Source organism: Myripristis murdjan, chromosome 20 (genome assembly GCF_902150065.1).
Source record: "Myripristis murdjan chromosome 20, fMyrMur1.1, whole genome shotgun sequence".
Taxonomy (NCBI): Eukaryota; Metazoa; Chordata; class Actinopteri; order Holocentriformes; family Holocentridae; genus Myripristis; species Myripristis murdjan.
The window spans coordinates 13,939,355-13,960,796 of record NC_043999.1 but is presented as its reverse complement, the minus strand read 5'-3'; the positions used below and the strand labels follow the sequence as shown (position 1 = coordinate 13,960,796).

Sequence of the window (21,442 nt, the reverse complement as noted above, 5' to 3'; positions counted from 1 at the left end):
ACGTGTGTGATTAAGGAGTTCATAGTGCTCCACAGCTTTTATCCACAAGCCTCGTGCCCCTTCTGCCCTCCTCCCTCTCCCGCTCGCTCTCTCTCTCGTACTGTTTACTTTTTGTTCCTTCAATCAGTAACTTCCATGAGTCAGCGCCACACATGGCGTTCCGGTCTATCTGTGAAATCACTCACACACACACCTACAAAGGGCTTACTGTAGATGTATAGGCAGGCCAAATATTATATTGTGGTAGGTGAGGTAACCTTCCATTGATGAAAAGGTGTAAAGTTCTCCAATGATGATTAAATGAGATTAGATTAGGTATTATTATTTGATCTTTCGCGGCAAAGTAATTCAAAACCAGGTTTCATGTGTCACAATGCAATACAGCAGAAATGCATGTTCCCGGTTCATTTAATTGATGCATTCAGTTTCTGCAAGCTGTGGGAATTCACAAAAATGCACAGACTACCTGCCTTATCTAACCACTACAACCTAAATCCAGTCCCTGCCGATCAATAGCAAGGGCTTTAGTTGCCACCCACTCATTGATTGATTGCATTTGATTTTGCTTTCTGTGTTTCCTGGTATTATCTATTTGGGTTGTTGGGTACTTATTACTCTGTCCTGATAAGACCTGTGACTAGATTCCCTGACCTTAGCCCAGGGGTTATGAGGGGGGGACACAACCCCTCAATGTTTATCTCTGACGGTACCAGAGGTCTAATGGGGGATTATCGCTCATTTTATCCTCTTTATAAGGCAAAAAAAAAAAAAAAAAAAACTTGGTGTAACCATGTGAAATATTTTCAGCTGCATTTCTATCTTTTTACAGAATATTCTCTTACTGATGCACCTATGTCCACATGAAAAATAATGCTTACTCTGATCATTAATTTTCTGTTAGCCTCCTCTGTCCTGGTCTCTCTTTCCCTCACACACACACACACACACACATACACACACTTCATCGTCCCAGCTGCTGCCCCTATCTCTGTAAACTGGTCCTAATTGGTGTAAATATTGGGTAAAGTACTGAGGTAGGATGAGATAACCTATTTGTCTCATAACCAGTCAGCCATTCAGCCTCCACTGATTAAATAGCACACCTCCAGACAGGACAGGGGTGGTCTACTCAAAAACACGCACACACACTCTCTTGCATCATGACAGACTGTTCATATACAGCAGCTGAACCTGATAAATCACATTTCAGTGTTTTAGAGTTCAGTTTCCTTTTGCATCTTCACAGAGCAGCCCACCTGACCATACACAAACTGCACTCCATTTCTTACCCAGGGAATAAGATCTTACCTTTGCTTACACTGCCCTCTGCTGTCCACCATCACTTAGAAATGGCTATTGCACCCCATTACTAATCAAATTTAAAGAACACACTGGCTTTTTTTTTTTTTTTCCTTCTCATCTTTCACTCCAGCTGAGTCGTGGGTGGTCAGATCTGCTGCTCAGGCCATGAAAGACATTCTGTTATACATCTATTTCCAGTTCAATACTACCATAGATTGTACAGTCATTTTCCCATTGTGCTATAGTAAAATAAAAGTGCTTATTCAGAGCTGGGCACATGTGTAGTGCACACTGCCATCTACTGCATTAACTGCAAAACAGCAATCTATGCGAGTCAAAAAACACTAGGGCCTAAAATAAAACAGGATTACAGTTAATATTGCTCAGCCCGTTGGCGACTGGGCTTTAAAAGACTCTTGTGTGATTATCTGCACCAGTCACAATGTGTCCTCAGTGCAGGTTAATCAGGGGCCTGGATTGGTTGTGTCGCTGTCTGTAATTAGTTGTTACACATCTCACCTTGTGGACCCAAGATTAGGTTGCCAGGTCTGCTTGAAATCACTGGAGGGGGTGGATGGTCACACTTATTTCAATTGAAATGATCATTTTAAGCATTTCAGGGTTTCAAAAAGACTAAGGTCACTTTTTTCCACATCTCTGTAAACCAGTGCTTATTTTTTTCACCCTCTAAGATAGGTGATTTATGCTCTACACTATCAGCTTTAGGAAGAGAGGTCCAGAGTCTTGGAGAATCGATGCCAAGGCACACTGAAGCTGTTCTGGTGACCCCACACCTCACCAAGACACTTTGTTGGTTTTTCCTTTGTCACCCTGCCTGTATCTAATTAGGTGAGCACATTACAGAGGCACTATGTACACAGTCAAGTGATGCAGAGGGGAAAACCTGGTATGTCTGTTAGACTTTTAAGATATAGGGGCTCAAAATGTTGGCATGCTTGTGACTTGCTGGATGCTCTCAGTTCGCCGGTGAAATATATGCATTTTATTTCATTGTGAGTCAAAGGAGGCGAATCATCACTGAGCAGCAGCACAGTATTGCCAACTGCAGATACAAGAGATGCCGATTATGAATGAACACATAACAAGCAGCATGTGTACAAACATTTTTATTTTGGTCAGCAGTTTATGCCATGAACTCGTAGGGGATGGGCTCCAGCAGCTGGGGCACGTTGTTCTTGGTGCTGACAAAGTGGGCTTCACGGGGAGCAGCAGGCTGCAGAGAAAAAAAGAAATAAAAGGACAATGAATTTTAGGTGATGAGAGGTAGATATGACTGAACATTATATGGACTATGACAGGTAAGATTTCAGTATACAAGTAAAACATTGTCTGTGCTGCTTTGTTGGCTTTGACTTTCCAAACAATTTTTTGCACTTCCATTTATTCATAGTATCAATAGTAAAATCAGGATTCCTATACATTTCTCCTTTCAAATTTCAGACATTCAAGACGTTCATTTCTTAACAAAATCAGGACTTGGGTTGCTCTTCAATATGATGTAATCCTGGGCAAAATTTTGGTCAAGAATCACTTGAGCTTCCTCTTCAATAAAACATTACGTCTTGAAGGCTTTCTACTGAAGCATAAATAGTTTCACAACAGCCAAAATTAAAGAAAAGCCATTTTGGGTCAGTTCATACCTGGCGCTTCAGTTCCACCCAGGTGCCCTTCTGCTTGGCCTCCAGCTTCTTCTTCTCGTTCTCCTTGACGCGCTGCAGGAAGCTGTCCCTGCTCTTTGAGTGCTTCACGTGCTCAATACGCACATTAATCCTCTTGGCCAGGATCTTGCCCCTGTAAGGGCAGAAAGCACAGATACGTTCACATCCTGTGAAGCAAACCACTTCACATTCAAACCAACTCAGCCAATCCAAGTCATGTATTTATCACACATCTAAACGTCTGCAACTCTGTGCTGTCTCCTCATCACAGTCCCAGTTCAAACAGCAGTAAGACTGGGATGTTTAAGGATAAATACTATTCCCCACATGAATGACCACTGAGGACATAAACACACAGTCCTGGTGGCAAAGTGAAGATGGGGTTATCATCCAACTTTTCTAACTGAAGCAAATTAGAGAAATGTAAACAAAAAGGAATAACGTACAGTCAGCCAGTCATTACAACAAAAGACAGGGTGATCAGGACCAACTAACAGGAGAGGGGGTTTCCTTTAGTTTATTTTAGTTTAATGACCAGCTGGCAGTACATTACCCCTCTTATTATGCAGCTACTTACCTACAGAAAGTAATAAACTGACCTGGAGTATTAATGATTTTAGTACTCATCGACTGAGTTTACAAGCCTCACCAAACAAAGGACAGCCATGCAGCAAGAAAACTGGATGTCCACAGTGTCAATTACAGTTTTGTTGTCACTGTTTGTCACCACAGACCAATAATAAGGCGCTTTGTGATCATGTAAAATATGCCATCACATTAAAAAGACAGTATGCGATACTTACTTGACCTGCTTGTTGACAATGATGCCCACAGCATGTTGAGTTACGTTGTAGACACGTCCTGTCTTGCCGTGATAGCACTTGTGAGGCATTCCTTTTTGAACGGTACCTGTGCCCTACAGAGTCACATTACAAAATATAATGAAAAAGCATGAAGAAACAAAACGTCACACAATTCAGGGATGCAAACAGCAAGACCTCAAAAAAGAGAGGAGTTTCCGAACCACCGGCCAATGGCCACGAAAAAAGCAAGTTGCGCTTTTGGGCGCACTGTTTGCATCCCTGCACAATCATTTCACCACTTTTAACACTGTTCAGCTCAACTCCCAATAAAAATGCGCATTAATAACATAAACCCAAAGTTACTCCATGGTTCTACTACTACTACTGTTCAGTGTTTGCTTTTATTTATTATATAAATGTGAGCTATTTGAAGTCTTTTGAACTTCAGGCATTTTAATGTTGACTCGCTCATCAAACATTTCAGCCTCTCAAGGAAACAACTTCATGTCTTTCTAAATTCTTACAGCCAAACAATTTGCCATATACTCCAACAATTACTCAACTTACTCAATGAAAGGTCAACTTCTCATTTATTTCCACTGCCTGTTGTGTATTTTGGTATGCAGACAAACAGACAAACCCAGATATTTCCTTTTTCTGACTTACAAGAAATGTCAGTGAACATAATACAGAAAAGGTCCCAAGTCATTTTCTGCGAGGTATGCATGTTTGCTTGCAGGTCAAGCAACATTTCACTGCCAGAATTCACCATGGAGACAGATGTTATGCTCTCTGAGAAACAATAAAACACCAATGAGACCCATTAATTCTTACCTTGATGTCAACGATGTCTCCCTTCTTGTAGATACGCATGTATGTGGAGAGGGGAATCGGTCCTGCAAAATACATTCAGCGCAGTGAGTAACGTCACACTGTAGCTTGCACAATTTGAAGTGAAGAGCCTGAAAATAACATACTGACATTCCTCTACAACTTAATGAAACACAGTGAAGTCTGGTGTTGAATCGGGCCATCTTGAATATGAACTCACCATGTTTGCGGAACTGCCTGCTGAACATGTACCTCGTCCCCCTCCTCTTGCCTCTGGTGTTAGTCATGATGCCTGATTACTGCAGGAGGAAACACACTTGTTAGAGACAGGTAGATAGATGTACTGTACTGATCTCAAATTGGGAAATCCTTGTGTGACAGCAGCAGGTTGACCAGACATTGCACAGGAATTAATAGTACACTACACAAAATACACCACAAGAAATACACATCTTTAGAAAAACTAAACACAAATATAAAAGTAAAGTCAATCAATGCAAAGAATGTAAGAAAAACCTTTATACATCCCATAAGAGTGATAAAACTATACTAAAAATATATAGAACTTTCACCTTTGAACCTTTGCACAGACTTTATATTTAAAGACATGTATCTGCAAAATATCTATAAAATAGGATGTGTATATTTGAGCAGAACAATATTTTGTTATCTAGATACAAACATGCGAGGTATTAATATTTCAAAAGACAATGACATGGATGATATTAAATTAAGGGTTAGCCTGAGACAGTGCAATAACTGCATTTTCTATGTCCATTTGGTATTATCTTTTTTTAGATTTTGGGAAGAATGGCTCATTTTAACTGTTACTAGCCTTAACATTTCAAATAAGTGTGAGCTCATGCATATCGTATCGCGAGATATTGCACATTAATGTCGCGGTATGAAGTTTTGTCTACATCGTGCAGCCTTGATGTATATGTAACATGTATTTTAGTGTAATTTTGAGTGTAGTTGCCATGTGTTCAATGAATTTGACAGCAGCGGCGTGAACGAGATGCAGTCACACAAGTTAAACGGAGTCTGTTATTCAGTTTCAGAGCTGCTCCAAGTGAAACAACACATCCAAATACACACGAAACACAGCTCTGATGTTACTAAACTGGTTTAAAGCGGAGGAAAACACAGAACTGGGAGCAAACTGGGAAAACACCAGCGTCAACTTTAACTGAGCTAACCAGTAGCTGTGCGTGTTTTCCGTCCTTAGTCCCCACCGTCGGTACTTTCTCTACAACAGTGCACATCTATCTGTGAAGACTAACAAATATTACAACAGCTGCTACACCGGATACAAATACAGCAGGTTTAAGGTGCTGTCAGAGGAAAGTTGTGTTTCTATCGAGAGTTTGAGGCCCAGTGAGGAGACAAGCCGCACATGGAGAGCCGAGCCACGCCGCCGCTGCCGCTGCTCGGTTTTAACGGTCCTCTCTCCCCTCAGGACCCGCGGTGAGGGCGGAAAAACACACCGGGATGTGAAGCAGGACTTTGGGTGTTTGTATGTGTTTAATTGTGTGTAGTTGCTGTTACAATAAATGCAAAAATGATCTTAAAACACGGAGCACATCTTACCCCGAGTCGCTACAAGATGGCGGGTGCGGCGGAAAAGAGAGATTGAAGGACCCCAAACTCCGCCTTGTAAAAGATGAATTCAGGCATGCCAGAATAGTGCCTGAACAAAAAAAAAAAAAAAAAAAAAAAAAAATGCATGTGAAACTGGAGAAATCGCAGCGGCCGGCAGACCCTGAGTCACCAAAGCGTCCACGGATTATAATACACTCCAGCCACTGATACTATAAATAAACTACTCCCCAGATCAGATGTAGTGAGTGATACCTTTGTGGTTTTGCTGCTTTGTTTACCCCTGCTGACAGCGCAGACGACAGGGCACTCCGTACATTTCTAAAAAAAAAAAAAAAAAAAAAAAAAAAAAGAGAGAGATTTACTTACTCTGCTGTTTGCAAGATGAAACTGGGAGCACTGTGCAGATCTACGGCGTGTGCTATGTTCAGGCACATTAGCCAAATGAGCCACAGTATGTGCATCTTACATTATTTTTTGTGTTTTGTTATGTTGTGTCTTTTTTTTTTTTTTTTTTGCATTTGGTACAGCACACACAGGTTCTACAGACAGTAGTGCTTGACTGGCAAAATGTATCACCTAAAACTGATCAAATACTATATTAGAAATTTCAATGTTATAGATAACAACGTTTTCTCAGATTTTGCTCTTTTTTTTTTTTTTTACAAAAGCATTATACTTGGTTGTTATGTTTGTAGTAACACAAATGATAATTTTCTCTTGCCAAACTCCACATTCACAAATGCAAATTTACAGAAAAAAAATCGTTGTATTTATGAAGGAACTTGAACAATACCTGTCAACGATTTCTTCCTCATAAAACCTCATAAACATCATAAAATTGAAACAATGAATGTAGGCAATATTTTCAGTCTTTCTAAGTGAGTTTATTGCCTTTAGCTCACATTAGTTAGTTTGTTTGTTTTTTAAGTTAATTATTATTTTATTACTCATTTTTGTTAGGTTTGTTTCTTTTTGCTGTTCTTCTCTCTTTTGCACCACTTCATGTTTTGTTAACCTATACATTGATTGCCAGACATGTCATCACGCATGCGCCAAACAAGTGCATGAGCCAAACTTTTTTTTTTTCATTATTAGCAGAGATGTGCAGATGTGACAGCGCCACCAGCAGCCTGCCAGGGTTTTTTAAAAAATCCTCTCAAAACAAAAACAAACATCTCTCATAGTAAACAAACATATATTATGGTTTAAGCGAAGGCGGAAGTACGCAAGACTGAACCCTCTCGCTCGGCAGACAGCGTCTCGAGGACAAGACGAAGGACCTTCCGTCGCGAGCTGAGCCGAGCAGCGCTGCGTGCACTCACGAGGGAGCCCCGTCCTCGCCTACGCGCGGCGATTGGCTGGAAGATGGCGCTAGCCGAATGGAAATCCTAATGACAGTCTCTAAATTTGCCTCTTTTTGTACCATGGTGAGTACACGGCAGCCTCGCGCTAGTGTCAGTTGGGCTGTAGGGTCAAACGGCAGCCGTTGGTCCGTAACGGTCCGTTTCTCAAACCGTGAAATGACCAAAAACAACCAACTCTGCTCCCCCTGCTAGCCAAGCAGTTTCCCGACCAGCAGCAGCCACCCACTATGCTTTCCGCTGCTCGCCTTGCTAACGATATTGGAGGGATTTCCGACCGACACCTGGCTGTTTTCACTTCACTCGCCTAACGACTCGACTCGTTCGGCTGTGGTGGGTGGCCGCTGCCCCGGTGCAGCTAGGATCCTGCCCGGTGACAGTGCACCTGCTGCAGCCGGAGCTAGCTAGCTAACGTCGCTCAAGCTAACCAGCCGTGCTCGTCAACAACTGGAACAAACAGCTGGACGAGCCAACTTAAGATCAGCAGGCAGATAAGTTGCCAAATGCTTAGCGTAGCCGTTCAACAAAGCCTAGATCGACGGCTTGGCCCGATTACAAAGTAAGATTATGAGCGTAGGGAATGACGACATGGTTAGCTGCGCAGTTGTAATGTGGACTTGTTCCAGGTCCATGTCCACATGAAGCTGATTGCTTGGGGCAACAATCGCTATTAATTGATCTTGCGAAAGCGCACACTGTTGATATGCAGTACTCACTAACCCAGCTGGACTCATCCTGTAAGCGTCTGCAGCTGAAAACATCCTGCTCTGACATATGTGATTTTGCCACAGTGTCGTCTCCCCCACAGATTTGTTGCGTTTAAAATCACATTTGGATGAGTGTGAGCACTGGCCAGGCAGTTTGACGCTATTTGAGTGATTATTTTCAACTGTCATTTAAACTATTGTGCACACTTATTGTACCAATAGGGAAAATGTAGGGGTTCAAAAATGCTCAGGGTTTAAGCTTTAAGCTATTAGTTATCTGATAAAATTTGTTCTCAGCAATAAATGACCTTGAGATTGCCAGTCATCTCCCATCTTGTTTGATGATATAAGCAGCAGTGTGTTGTGTGGTTTTATTTTTGTTATCACCAAAGTAATACCAGAGCTTGTTGCATATCCTATAACATGTGCATATTGAATTGTTTGGCTCCTGTGCATTTGCAGGGCGCCAATGCCTCTGCTCTGGAGAAAGAGATTGGCTCTGAGCAGTTTCCCGTCAATGAGCACTATTTCGGCCTGGTTAATGTAAGTAAATAAATATGCTCTAGTAGTTCTACGTTTTTGCTTTGTTTTTGTATTGTGTATACATAATTGTCTGACTCATATGGATTCTGTGTCATACACATTACTCCTTTCAGTTCGGGAACACCTGCTACTGCAATTCGGTGCTGCAGGCTCTGTACTTCTGTCGACCGTTCCGGGAGAAGATCTTGGCGTACCGCAGTCAGCCACGTCGGAAGGAGAACCTCCTCACCTGCCTGGCTGACCTCTTCCACAGTATTGCCAACCAGAAGAGGAAAGTGGGCGTCATACCGCCCAAGAAGTTTATCACACGACTACGCAAAGAGAATGGTGAGCAGGAACGGATGGGCTCTGTTGAGAGTCAGTGTTAATTTTGACACATTTTTTATCCAGTCTAGTTTTAGCCTTTAGTCACAGTGTGACTAATAATGGTAGTCACATTTTAGTTATTGGATTTTGCTTTAGTTTGGTTACTGTTGGTTCTGTCATTTTAATTTAGTCATAATTCAGTCTTTTTCTGTATAGGCCTTACACACTATTGCTTGCTTTTATGACACAGGATACTGTCCAAACTCTACCCCTTAACAATCATAGATCTGCAAACAGGCAAGCCTGTAGTTGGTGCTAGAATTTTGTGGAAATGTTATTGTTGTGCCGTGCAAAAAACAGAAAGCAAATTCGGCCATTGACAGGGTCGCCACTTATGCCAAAAAACTTTTATCCATTGTGCACAAATACAGTTGGACCAAGATACTAGAGAAAATAAATTTGATCGGTAACTGATTTTTGATTTTTTTTTTTTTTTTTTTTGTATCTATGTTATTTTCAGCCTTCGCCACAAGGATTTGGGTTTTAGTTGTTTTTTCATTAAGGTGCTTTAGTCAGTCTTCGTCATCGTCATTTGCTTGAAAAATGTCGTGTTCGGAGAATATTTTAGTCACAGTTTCTGCTGACAAAATCAACACTGCTTAGAGTATGTAATTGTAGGAGAGTGCAGCTGAAGTTAAAGGCAAAATGTTTCAATTAATATCTACATTTTAAGCATTGGCATTATGCTGTTGTTCTTGCTAAATTAGAATGACTACATCTGTAAAATAAACTTAAATTTCTTAGTCATTGCAATTACAAGCAATCAAAACTAGTGAGTGCAATTGTTAGGGTTACGGTTTTTATGTGACCAAAGAATGATCAATGTTAAACAGAGACACTGGTTGGAAAAGAACTATGGAAAGACCTTTTTTCCTTGGGAGTTCATCAGTGGGTGCATGAGGATGGGTGAGATGGTAGAAGGAGATTTAACGGAGAAGAGTGGTAAATCATCATGTTATCAACTGCTTCAGTATTGCTTGCGTCTTGTTGTTACCTAGTTTCTGCAAAACTAGCACCCAGAACATCCAAGAGTTCCTGACCAACTTGCTGAAACATGTAGAGAAGCTGAATCTTAATTCTTATTATCTTTTGTTTTCTTTTCTGTTTCTTTGTCTCAGAGCTGTTTGACAACTACATGCAGCAGGATGCTCACGAGTTCCTGAACTACCTGCTCAACACCATCGCTGATCTGCTGCAGGAGGAGAGGAAGCAGGACAAGACCAACGGCCGCCTGGCCAATGGCACACTGGACTCCCAGAACAACAACAGCAACGCTACGCCTGCTCCCACTTGGGTCCACGAAATCTTCCAGGGCACTCTGACCAATGAGACGCGCTGCCTCACCTGTGAAACAGTAAGATTCCTTGCTCATGTTTCAGTGGCTTACCCCAGTGGTCATCAGCCCTGTTGGTGCAAGCTCTCAATTCCATCCAAACAGTGCAGCTGCTGATTTCCCTGATTTGTACACCTTAAACATATGTTTTGGAGAAAAAAAAAATAGAATAGGGCTTGGATGTATCTGGCTACTGTCTTGGGTTTGATGTTTGCTTTTCTCTTCAGATAAGCAGCAAAGACGAGGACTTTCTGGACCTTTCCGTGGATGTTGAACAGAATACCTCCATCACACACTGCCTCAGGTAGAGCAATACCTCTGCATGTAGAAGTAGCAACACCACGCATTGTTTAATTACTGTGTAGCATGTTTAGTCATGTGTCTCCCTGCAGCTAATCTTACGTACTACTCTGTAAGCCTAATATTTTTTAATGCAGATCCATGGCCGTATAATCAAGGACCTCTCATTGCTGTGGTGATTCAAAACCTTTGAAAAACCTGCTTTATGTCACAGTGGATTTCTACTACTGATTTATTATGGAGGTTATTCAGTTACCTTGAGCTCTTAACTAACAGAATAGTAACATTTTACAGATTTTTTTTTTTCTTTTTGTTTGCTTGTTTTAATATTGAGTGCATGCATGGTGATTCAAATAAAAAGGGTAGAATGCTCCTCTATGAACAAAACATTTGTTGAGGATACTCTTTGGTTTTGCTCTGCTTGACCTTCAAGGAACTCTTCAACCTCAAATTAAAAAAAGTCTCTATTACATGGCATGGCATGCAGCGGCTAAGCTGCAGACCAAACTGCATGAAGAAAATATGCAGTGTTTGGAAATTGAACCCATCATTTATAGATAAGGACTTTCTATGTAATCGAATTTTTGTCTGGCTTTGTCCTTCTCCATCCAGAGGCTTCAGTAACACAGAGACTCTGTGCAGTGAGTACAAATACTACTGTGAAGAATGTAGAAGCAAGCAGGAGGCACACAAAAGGTCAGTATGATGCATTTATTTGTGTGTCTGGGCATTTATTATAGATCCACTTTTAACACAGATGCACTTTTATGTTTGTAATGCAGGATGCGTGTAAAGAAGCTGCCGATGATCCTGGCACTGCACCTGAAGCGCTTTAAGTACATGGAGCAGCTGCAGCGCTACACCAAGCTGTCCTATCGTGTTGTCTTCCCCCTGGAGCTCCGCCTCTTCAACACCTCCGGAGATGCCACCAATCCTGAGAGGCTCTATGACCTGGTTGCTGTGGTGGTGCATTGTGGGAGGTGTGTGGGATAAGACACTGCTTGAAAACAAATCTGCCAAAACATTCTTACCTCAAAACAACACCCTAAAATCATCTAAAAAGCATGCCCTGACCTAGCCACTTTAGGACTCTTTTCAGCTTCAGTCACACCACAAGACTGTTGGTTAAAAATGAAGGCAAAACACGATGCACAACCAAATTCTGTCATTTAAGATACCATTTCCCCTTGCATGCAGACTAGTCACTATTTACAAGCAACAGTTGACATATACATTGCACGTTTATGTGAAAATTACATGAAATGAATGTCATTGTTGCAAGGATAAAATTGATATGGAATTTTTTATCAGACATTTTTGATTAACTTGAAAATTGCAAATTGCTTTATGAGATTTACTCATTCAAATTGTATTGCAACTTTATCAAGAGGGACAACACACACTCACCTGGGTTCAGTTCCCAGCATCAGTTGTTTCTGTATTCAATCAGCATGTTCTCGTTGTGTTCATGTGGCTTTCCTCCAGTTGTTATTTTCCTCACACATGCAAGTTAGGTGTATTGCAGACTCGAAATTGATTGTAGGTGTGAACGTGAGCGTGTTTGTCTATTTGCATTCATCCAGTGGTGAACGGGCAATCTGTCTGTTTAACTCAGTGCATGCAGGGATAGATTTTACTTTCTCTAACTGAGATGATATTTTCATTTTCAGTGGTCCTAACAGGGGTCACTACATTGCCATTGTGAAGAGTCATGACTTCTGGTTGCTGTTTGACGATGATATTGTAGAGGTGAGCCCCAAAATATCACTAATTGCTCTGTCTGTTTTGCCACAACTGTGATTTACTATTCACTGTAGTGTTGCTCTTGTCTAAAAAAAAAAAAAAAAAACTTGCTAAATATCATCTCTCCCCTTTTCTCTTGTAGAAAATTGATGCCCAGGCCATAGAAGAATTCTACGGTCTCACCTCTGAAATCTCCAAGAACTCTGAGTCAGGCTACATCCTCTTTTACCAGTCCAGAGACTAAATGAGGAGCAGAGCAGCTTCATGCAGCGACCAGGAAAAAAGCTGTGTTCCCTGTCTGTGGGGAGTAGTGGACCATAAATGCACCACAACAGCCTGCGTGGTGTCATACCTGCCTGCACAGCTGTAATTAATACCTGTGCTTTTACGCGCACAGTACTGCAGCTCAGCCGTGGACAGTTCCCCTAAGCACCAGCTGCTCCTCCTGGCCATGTCCCTCCTGCCCCCCACTCCCACCCCCCCTCCTTTTTTTTCTGGCTGGGTGCTGCCACCGCTGCTGCTGCTGCAGGGACAATGAGCCGTGGCAATGATGAATGAAAATTGTTTTTAAAAAGACATTGAATGAGGGTTGTACAGAAGTTGGCTGGCTGTATTGAGTGGCTTGCTGGTTTTTGCCTTGGGTGTGGGGTGAATGGGTATTTAATAATTCATATGATGTAATATTGGCCTGGTGTCTTCACCCCCTCCTCACAGTGTAATTCTGCAATGGGATTTACTTGGAGTGGATCATCTTTTGGTTTGTGGAGAGGAGAAGGAGGAGGAGGAAGAAGATGTGGGGGTTTATGAGTGTCTTAGATGGGGCACACCAGGTTGTGTATTTCTACAGTGTACAGAATGGAATTTGTATAAATATTACTAGAAGATATTATCATTGGAAAATGTTAGAGCTTAAGATGTATTAACACTATGGTGCACTTTTGATACCGTTTTGTAGGTGTTGGCAAGTTAATGTGAGGGTTTGCTTGAAAAGGCCTGTTGTGAAGCGATCATTTTCTGTTTCAAAGAAAAATAAATAAAGCCAGTAAGATTCAGGCCTGGGTGTGCGTGTGTGTCTCTGTCCCACAGGTGCGCACTGATGACTCATAGAAGCTCAGCACTGCCCCCTAGCGGTGTCACCTGGTGCGCCTGCCTCCCTACTGCAACAAGAGCTATTTTTAATCCATTCAGACCTAAAGGCATCAGGTACTCTGTGCAGCCGCCCACACCACTAAGGTCACGCTTGGTCAGTTTACTGTGGGCAGAAGTATGCATGGCTATGATAACTTATCCAGAAATGTCTCATTAAAGATTTAGTCTCTCTGAGGTGTTGTTGAGCACATGGATGGAGAGGTGAGAGAGAGAAGATGGAGGACGGGGGAGAGACAAGAGACGGAGGGAGGGGGAGGTTGACACAGATCACGGTTACTGTTAATAGCACAGACAGGACCAGAATAGCAGGGCGGCACAGGAGGCTCGGAGGAGAGAAAGTCTGCCTCTTGCTTCTTATTGGCATCTGAAACTGAACTCAGGCACCCACAAGCACCCAGTGAAACTGATAAACCAGACTGCAGAGAAATATGTGTTGTATCATGGATTCTAAAGGCAACTCGGATCAAAATGAGCTTTATATGCATACATGAGGAGGGGGTGTTGCAGAAACCATCGTTCTTTTAATAAATAATGGAGTATTTTAGACTAAACAACTGACGCAACTTTGCCATCTCTAAATGTAGGCTGCAACATAACCTGCGCGGCCACAGGGTTCACACACACACACACGCACGCACGCACGCACGCACGCACCTGTCTGTGTCCTTGAGACGGCAGAGAGCAAGCATTGAGCAGTTCAATAGGAGCGAGCAGCCTCTCGGAGTCTGGTCCGTGTGGGACTCCTGCCCCCTCCCTCCCCTCCCGCCGCTGCTCTGCTCGCTGCTCCTCGCACAGCCGCAGTCCACGGCGATGCGCCGTTAACGGCAAAGCCGCTCCGCGCTCTTCTCCATTACCACCGCTTCGAAGAGGATCAGCATCCCCGGGCTGCATCTGGCCCCTGGCGCTGCACCTGCCGCCATCGTTATCAATAACATGGAAATACAAAGCTGCCATTCCATCTAGACGGGAGTCTCACCTCACAGAGTCAAGGTAGGCTGGAAGAAAGCGCAACGGGATTAATACAAATCCTGCACATGCACGTACAATTTTTACCCTATTGTTTTTGCAGCCTTTTGCTGACGTGGAACAACCACTGTGTTTCTGTGATGCAAGGTGCAAACCATATAGCAGGACCATATGGCCAGTATAGATGTGTGGGGTTTGGTGCAAAAAAGAGGCTGTTCAGTGACGGGTGCGGTATTTTCTGCCATGAATGGAGAGCAGCACTTAGACACTGACAGCACCATGAAATATTGCCGGCACCGCTGGTGGGTTATTGATAACCATTCTCAGGCATCTGGCCTGAGGTTTGATGCAAAGCCTGTTTTAGCTCTCTATTATCGTCCTCCGTTGCCCAATGATCCGTGTACATGTTAATGTAGTCATTTATTCACATTTACCCATTTACTGTAGCCTAACCTATAGGCCTCCGCTATAATAAACAAGCAATGGGTTTCATTTCCATAAAACATAAGGTCCGCGGAATTCCTAAACTGATAATCTGCCACTAGTAGGCCTACATTAGCCTCACTTGTTTGGTTAACAGCGAAAATTTACATTTGTATTGTTGCACAGCGGGAGCGTCATTTTTCTTCATTTGAACACACACACAGAGAGAGAGAGAGAGAGAGAGAGAGAGAGAGAGAGAGAGAGAGAGAGAGAGAGAGAGAGAGCTGGCCTACAGTCAGGTACAGCTTAAGTTGTCTAAACCATACAATGACAAAACTAGAGATTATGCGTAATCTGAACACTGCTTTATTGGACTTCAGTGACCTCAGGGAGTTTAACTTTGATTGGGTGTGTAAATGAATATGAGAATATAATTTTGTGTGTATAAATGAATCAACATTGTACAGCAGCACACTTGCATATTGCAAACCAACAGCAATTCTGTGAAGATATCACTACTACTGTGTGTGTGTGTGTGTGTGTGTGTGTGTGTGTGCGTGCGTGCGTGCGTGCGTGCGTGCGTGCGTGCGTGTGTGTGTGTGTGTGTGTCCGTGTGCACGCGCGCACGCTTTCAGACGGGGGGCACAATGAGCGAGGAGACGCCGGTCACCCCCAGCTGGCTGAGCCCTGACCCCACAGCCTGGGCCAGCGGTGGCGGCGGGCCGCTGGACAACAGCACCGGCCTGGGGACGTTTCAACCGGAGGAGACACTCCCCCCCAGCCAGCTGCCTCTCCTGGTCAACCCCTGGGACATTGTGTTGTGCTCGTCTGGGACTCTGATCGCCTGTGAGAACGCCCTGGTGGTGCTGGTGATCTGGCAGAACCCGGCCCTCCGGGCGCCCATGTTCCTGCTGATCGGCAGCCTGGCGCTGGCTGACCTGCTGGCCGGTCTGGGCCTGGTGCTCCACTTCACCTGTGCCTACCTGCTGCGCTCCGACTCGGCCCAGCTGCTGACCGTGGGCCTGGTGGTGGCCTCCTTCTCCGCCTCAGTCTTCAGTCTGCTGGCCATCACCATCGACCGCTACCTGTCGCTCTACTACGCCCTAACCTACAACTCGGAGCGCACCGCGGCCTTCACCTACACCATGCTGGTGCTGCTCTGGGGCCTCTCCCTGTGTCTGGGCCTGCTGCCCGTCACGGGGGTCAACTGCCTGGCCGAGGAGGCTACGTGTAGCGTGGTGCGCCCGCTCACCAAGAACAACATAGCAGTGCTGTCCGTCTCCTTCCTGCTGCTCTTCGGCCTCATGCTGCAGCTCTACGTACAAATCTGTAAGATCGTGATGCGCCACGCCCACCAGATCGCCCTGCAGCACCACTTCCTAGCTGCCACGCCCCACTATGTCACTACTAGGAAGGGTGTGTCCACGCTGGCCATCATCCTGGGTACCTTCGCCGCCTGCTGGATGCCGTTCACTGTCTACTCCCTCATCGCCGACTACACCTACCCCCCGCTGTACACCTACGCCACGCTGGTGCCTGCCACCTACAACTCCGTCATCAACCCGGTTATATATGCCTTCAGGAACCAGGAGATCCAGAAGGCGCTGTGGCTGGTGTGCTGTGGTTGTGTGCCGGCCAGCGTGGCACAGCGGGCACGGACCCCTAGTGACGTGTGACCCAGCAGACCTAGGTGGGAAGAGAGAGGTGCCCTGGGCTGGCTGCTCTGCTCCTCCCTGGATCTGTCCAGTCTAGAAAGAGCAGCGGCAGGGAGGATCAGGGGATGTGTCAGAGCCGGTCACATGGCTCTGGGCGGAGGGCTACAGATTCAGTTCCAGCTGAAGATGATGCTGAGAGAGGCTCTTTGGTTATAGTTAGCCATAGCTCATGTGGATGTACGGCAGTCTGTTTTTCTTTATGCTCAACATAGGGCAAGGTATCTCACCGTCTTCCCCAGTAGAGGCTGCCGCCACCCGGGCTCCATCCCGCCCCCTCCCGTTCAATCCGTGCCACGCCCTTCCCCGTTCTGCGGAGAGCGCATCACGTGTTCAGGCAGCAGCTGTATATAGAGTGTGAATACAGTTAACAGCACTGGAGCTTTGGTTGACATGTGCTTTGATTCTTCAGATTGGGAGAGATTATTGTTATTATTAGATTGCGCCCCTTTGCGCGCGTGCGTAAATGCGCACGACAGATTAACAGTTTTGTAATGTCGCATGGAAAGAGCAGGAGGAGAGGAGAGGAGAGGCCGGCTAAAGATGCAGGCATTTTCACAATGAAGCCCGTCTGAGGCTGGAGCAGCATCCCGTCTCTGCTGCTGCACTCTGAACGTGCGTCGAAAGCTAAACAACCACGGAGAGCTAAAAATAGCCCGGCGCGCTGTGATCCGCGCCCTGCGTCCTCCACAGACGCCAAGAAAGAAATCAAGCCGCCCCCTCCCCTCTCTTTCTCTTTCTTCGTTTCACTGTATGGAAAAAAAATCTTGTCACCCTGGCACGTGCACGAATGTGATTTAGTTGAGTTTGCATTTGGAATTCTATTGTTGCCTCTCAAGACAAGTCTCTGGAGACCCCCACAATTGCCCCCCTCCAATGGCTTTTTATTATTATAGTCGGAGCTATCAATTGAACATAGGCCTATCTGATTATGTAACTAATGTATGTCTCAGCTCCTTCTCTTCTTGAAACGAAATTGCTTGAGGATAAAACAGTTGTGATATAATTTGAATGTTCATCAGTGAAAACCCTTACGGAAGAGAACTACAGTCAAATACTTTGATGGATACCAGACAAATCACAGTAAAGGTATTAATCCCCTTTATAGTGTTAGTGTTATAGTGTTTTATAGTATAATTTACGGTGATACCATAGGAGATAAAAATTATAAATGTCTCAAATTCATTATTAGGTATCACAGACACACAGTAAGGCCCTTTTGAGAAATTTTTGTCAGTTTCTGCAAAATATGAAATGATCTGAATGTAAATCCTCCACCAGTGGCCCCTAAGTTCCTAAACATGCTTATAATACCATGTGATCTGCATGCTAGATTTCAATGTAATTTGCATGCATGCAACACACAGATCCCCTTTTCCTCCTGAGTTCACATGCAGTGCAGTGTAGTAGGTCACATAGGCTACCGCAGGCATGATGTGTCACGGTATCATGATGTAAACATGATCCTAATACTGAGATTTATTTAGATGTACACTGTACCTCACACATATCGCATTGAAAGAGCTACAATCATCAGCTGAACCAGTCACAAGAATATCCCCCATTTTCAGAAATATGGAATTTGTAATATTTTACCGCACAGGGCAGAGTGTTCTCCTCCGCCGTCCTGAGGATGATGACAGATAGGTTTGTTCTTCCAGTTCACTCTCAATCCACTTACTTTTTTCCATCTGACTAAAACATAATTTGACAACACGGCACCTACCAGCTGCTCTGAGTCCGTCGCTGTATGCAGTATCCATCATTTTCTGGTCTGAAGGATTCACTCAAGCCCGACATTTTGAGGTGATCTGTAAACCCAGCAAACATATACAGGATTTCCTCATTCATATGGACCATGTCAGCAATAACTAGCCTATCAGTGGTAGTTATTTTATAGATGTGAAGCAATACTCAGACAGCAATAACATCCATGTTCGAACATCCTGCATCATCCTGCATAGGAGGGTACCACAATGATCACTCGAGTTAAGGATGCGTATCAGTGTGATATGGTGAACAGGCTCAGAGATGTACTATGTTGCTTCAGTAATCTTCACATAGGAGATAGGTTCATCACTTTTGGGCTAGAGAGAGAGCGAGAGCAAGAGAGATGTGACTGCCACAAATTGCTCATTTGTCACAGTGACGCCACTGCCTCATTTCTCTGCAAAGGGTTTGACCACCCAGAATCAGGCTTTGATCATTTTGTGAATGAAATTGTGAAAACTTGTCACTAGTTTTCTGTTGCCTCTGCCTTTGTGAGCATATGAACTGTTCTGAGTGTTGTTAACCTAAAGTGTCTGTGTGAGTATGTGAATAGGGACTGTGTTTTGTGCATACGGTATGAGTTGCATGGCCTCTGGGTGTGTGCATGTGTGTGTCCGTGTGTGTCTGTGATCCAGCAGCTCAGCAGACCATATTTGTCTCCTTTGCGGAGGGGAAGCAGGTCTGAGGAATAACTTCCTGTATACCCCTGACCTTAGAGGATTATGCTGCCAGTCTTCCTGTCAATTCTGAGAGAAGTGGCCTCGTTTCTGTGTTTTGTCCTATGGCATGTAGAGCTTTGAAGAGAGGTAGGACTAGGACACGGACTCTCCACAGAGAATTCCAGCACTTCAAGCCAAAGTGAATGGGACTGTTTGAATGAACTGGGATCCTAGTCCTGTTGTGTTTCCTCTGTCTCCTCTATATCACTGATATTCTACTCTACTTTAAATCAATCTAGTCTGGTCAAGGCAGGCGTCCGTTAAGTGACCTCTGAATGATTCTATGAGCTAAATTGGCCACTTCCACATACAAAGATAATGCGTCTTCTTTCCTTCCTTGCCACCTCCCTTCCCTGAAAAGCACCCAGTGATCTGAGAGAAATCAATTGATCACAGCATTTGATGACCTTCCACCAAATGCGCAATTTCCATCTTTCTGGTTTCAGACCATATGGGGAACATGCTAGAAAACAGGGACGTGTAAGGAAAGCAGAAGAACGGCATTTCTAAGCACTGGAACGTAGCCTGTGTATTTTAACCTGTGCACAGTGTCAGACTGAACCCTGTAGTTATTTGATGAGCACCCACAGGTCAGACTGACACATCACAAACCATTACAAACTCTTATTCCTTTACCTTTGGAGAAAAGTCTATTTTGTTATATTCATTGAAAAGTTCTATTTTTTTCCACTTTAGTCTGGCCTGAATTCTTTCAGATTCTGATGTTGTATTATATGGCGCTGTAAAAGCCTTTTCTGAATGTAGTAATAATCCAAAAAATTGTTTAATTGATATCCTCTTCTCTTGACTAAATAGATTCTGTAAATATGGCATGCTTACGAGGAGGGACTTTATACCACCGTGCATGGTGCTACCAAAGCCAGTCAAACTAGGGGAAAAGATGGGGTGCACCATTTTTGAATGACATTTCTCCACCGAGTCTGTCATAGTCAAGCTTGTTCCGTCGAGTTTCACTTTCCTCACTTCCGTATGCACCAGTTTGCAAAGGCTAGTTTGTTGGGTGACTGTGCTGATTTTGGCTACCCCAGGGGTAGACAACCATGTGCCACAGTGAGCTGAGAGTCTGCAGGTTTTCATTCCAACCAAAAATGACACTTGGTGTCATTTTTGGTTGGAATGAAAACCTGCAGACATTCTGGTCACTGTGGCACATGGTTGCCTACCCCTGGGCTACAGTGACAGGCGACTTTTGAGAGATTGGTGGTACACGGCCTGTTCTGATTGGTGAATGTTTTCCTCACTTGCAGCCTACAGCATTGTAACATGGCATCTGTAAACATCTGAGGTGAGATTTTTTCATGGTTCAGCAGGTGTAAACAAGGGCTTTGTATCCAGGAGAGTCAAAGGCTGCAGTGTTGATATAATACTTCTCTGTATGGACTCACCTGTTACTGTGTTGAATGATTCTGCTATGTAACAGTACACAAAAGTATGGCTATTGTGTACAGTGCAACAGGGGTATGTGTGCTTTTGATGAATTGTGTAGCCAACTGTGGGAGGGGGGGCGGGGGGTGTCATTCTGATGGTTACCAATGCAGAGCTAAATATCAAACACTCAAGGGCCTGAGAATGTGAGTGTGTTGGGGAGGGGGGGGTTAGGAGATGGGGACGCTACAGTAACAGCATCTTGTGTAGACGTAAGCGTAGTTTTCAATGTGAAATGCACTTTATTTTTTGGACGAAAATGGCACAACAAATTAAGTATCTGCAAAATGAAACGTATAAACGATAATCAACATGCACTAACTAACTGAGATATTGTAAAACAGTGTGTGAACGTGGTGTATATTTTTCCAAGGTGTTAGTTGTACTTTTTATTGCTTTGGTTAGTTCACTCAATTGAGAGATCTTGTTAATTTTGTATTAAAAGAATGTGCTGTGCATAAAACAACTCCTGCCTTGATTAATTTGTTCATCCTCACCCTGGCTCAGTGCCCCCCTTTTGCGCTCCTCTGTTTCCCTGGCAACTCCCTTCTTAGCTGTACGGTTACCATGGAAACTGAAATCTTAGAGCCAGGTATGTGTCGTCTCTATGACGACAGTGGAACAGTAAAGAGACACACAGCAGCCTAAGCATGATCCTTCATTCGTCATTTTATTTTTCTCTGGGTC

General features: G+C 43.9%; 3 protein-coding genes across 5 annotated transcripts; 2 read left to right on the top strand and 1 right to left on the bottom strand.

Moving 5' to 3' along the window:
* Window positions 1-2,413: 2,413 nt before the first annotated feature.
* On the bottom strand, window positions 2,414-6,317 carry rpl21 (ribosomal protein L21). Of its 3 annotated transcripts, none has more exons than XM_030078890.1 (6): window positions 6,206-6,317; window positions 4,836-4,914; window positions 4,619-4,680; window positions 3,785-3,897; window positions 2,964-3,114; window positions 2,414-2,536 (listed from the first exon to the last, which is right to left on the bottom strand). In XM_030078890.1, exons 2-6 carry the CDS (start codon window positions 4,900-4,902, stop codon window positions 2,447-2,449), a joined length of 483 nt encoding a protein of 160 aa, XP_029934750.1. In that variant the 5' UTR covers window positions 4,903-4,914; window positions 6,206-6,317; the 3' UTR covers window positions 2,414-2,446. The 3 variants fall into 3 exon arrangements, with proteins under 3 accessions (XP_029934750.1, XP_029934751.1, XP_029934752.1); XM_030078891.1 differs by lacking the exon at window positions 6,206-6,317 and adding an exon at window positions 6,012-6,128; XM_030078892.1 differs by lacking the exon at window positions 6,206-6,317 and adding an exon at window positions 5,767-5,791.
* Window positions 6,318-7,356: 1,039 nt separating this feature from the next.
* On the top strand, window positions 7,357-13,623 carry usp12a (ubiquitin specific peptidase 12a). Its single transcript, XM_030078889.1, has 9 exons — window positions 7,357-7,644; window positions 8,748-8,828; window positions 8,942-9,155; window positions 10,313-10,548; window positions 10,755-10,831; window positions 11,440-11,523; window positions 11,610-11,807; window positions 12,498-12,576; window positions 12,713-13,623. The coding sequence occupies exons 1-9, from the start codon at window positions 7,597-7,599 to the stop codon at window positions 12,812-12,814; spliced, it is 1,119 nt and encodes a 372-aa protein (XP_029934749.1). The 5' UTR covers window positions 7,357-7,596; the 3' UTR covers window positions 12,815-13,623.
* A 2,129-nt stretch (window positions 13,624-15,752) lies between these two features.
* Window positions 15,753-16,784, top strand: gpr12 (G protein-coupled receptor 12). Its single transcript, XM_030078893.1, has one exon. It carries the CDS (start codon window positions 15,756-15,758, stop codon window positions 16,782-16,784), a length of 1,029 nt encoding a protein of 342 aa, XP_029934753.1. The 5' UTR covers window positions 15,753-15,755.
* The last annotated feature ends 4,658 nt before the right edge of the window (window positions 16,785-21,442 follow it).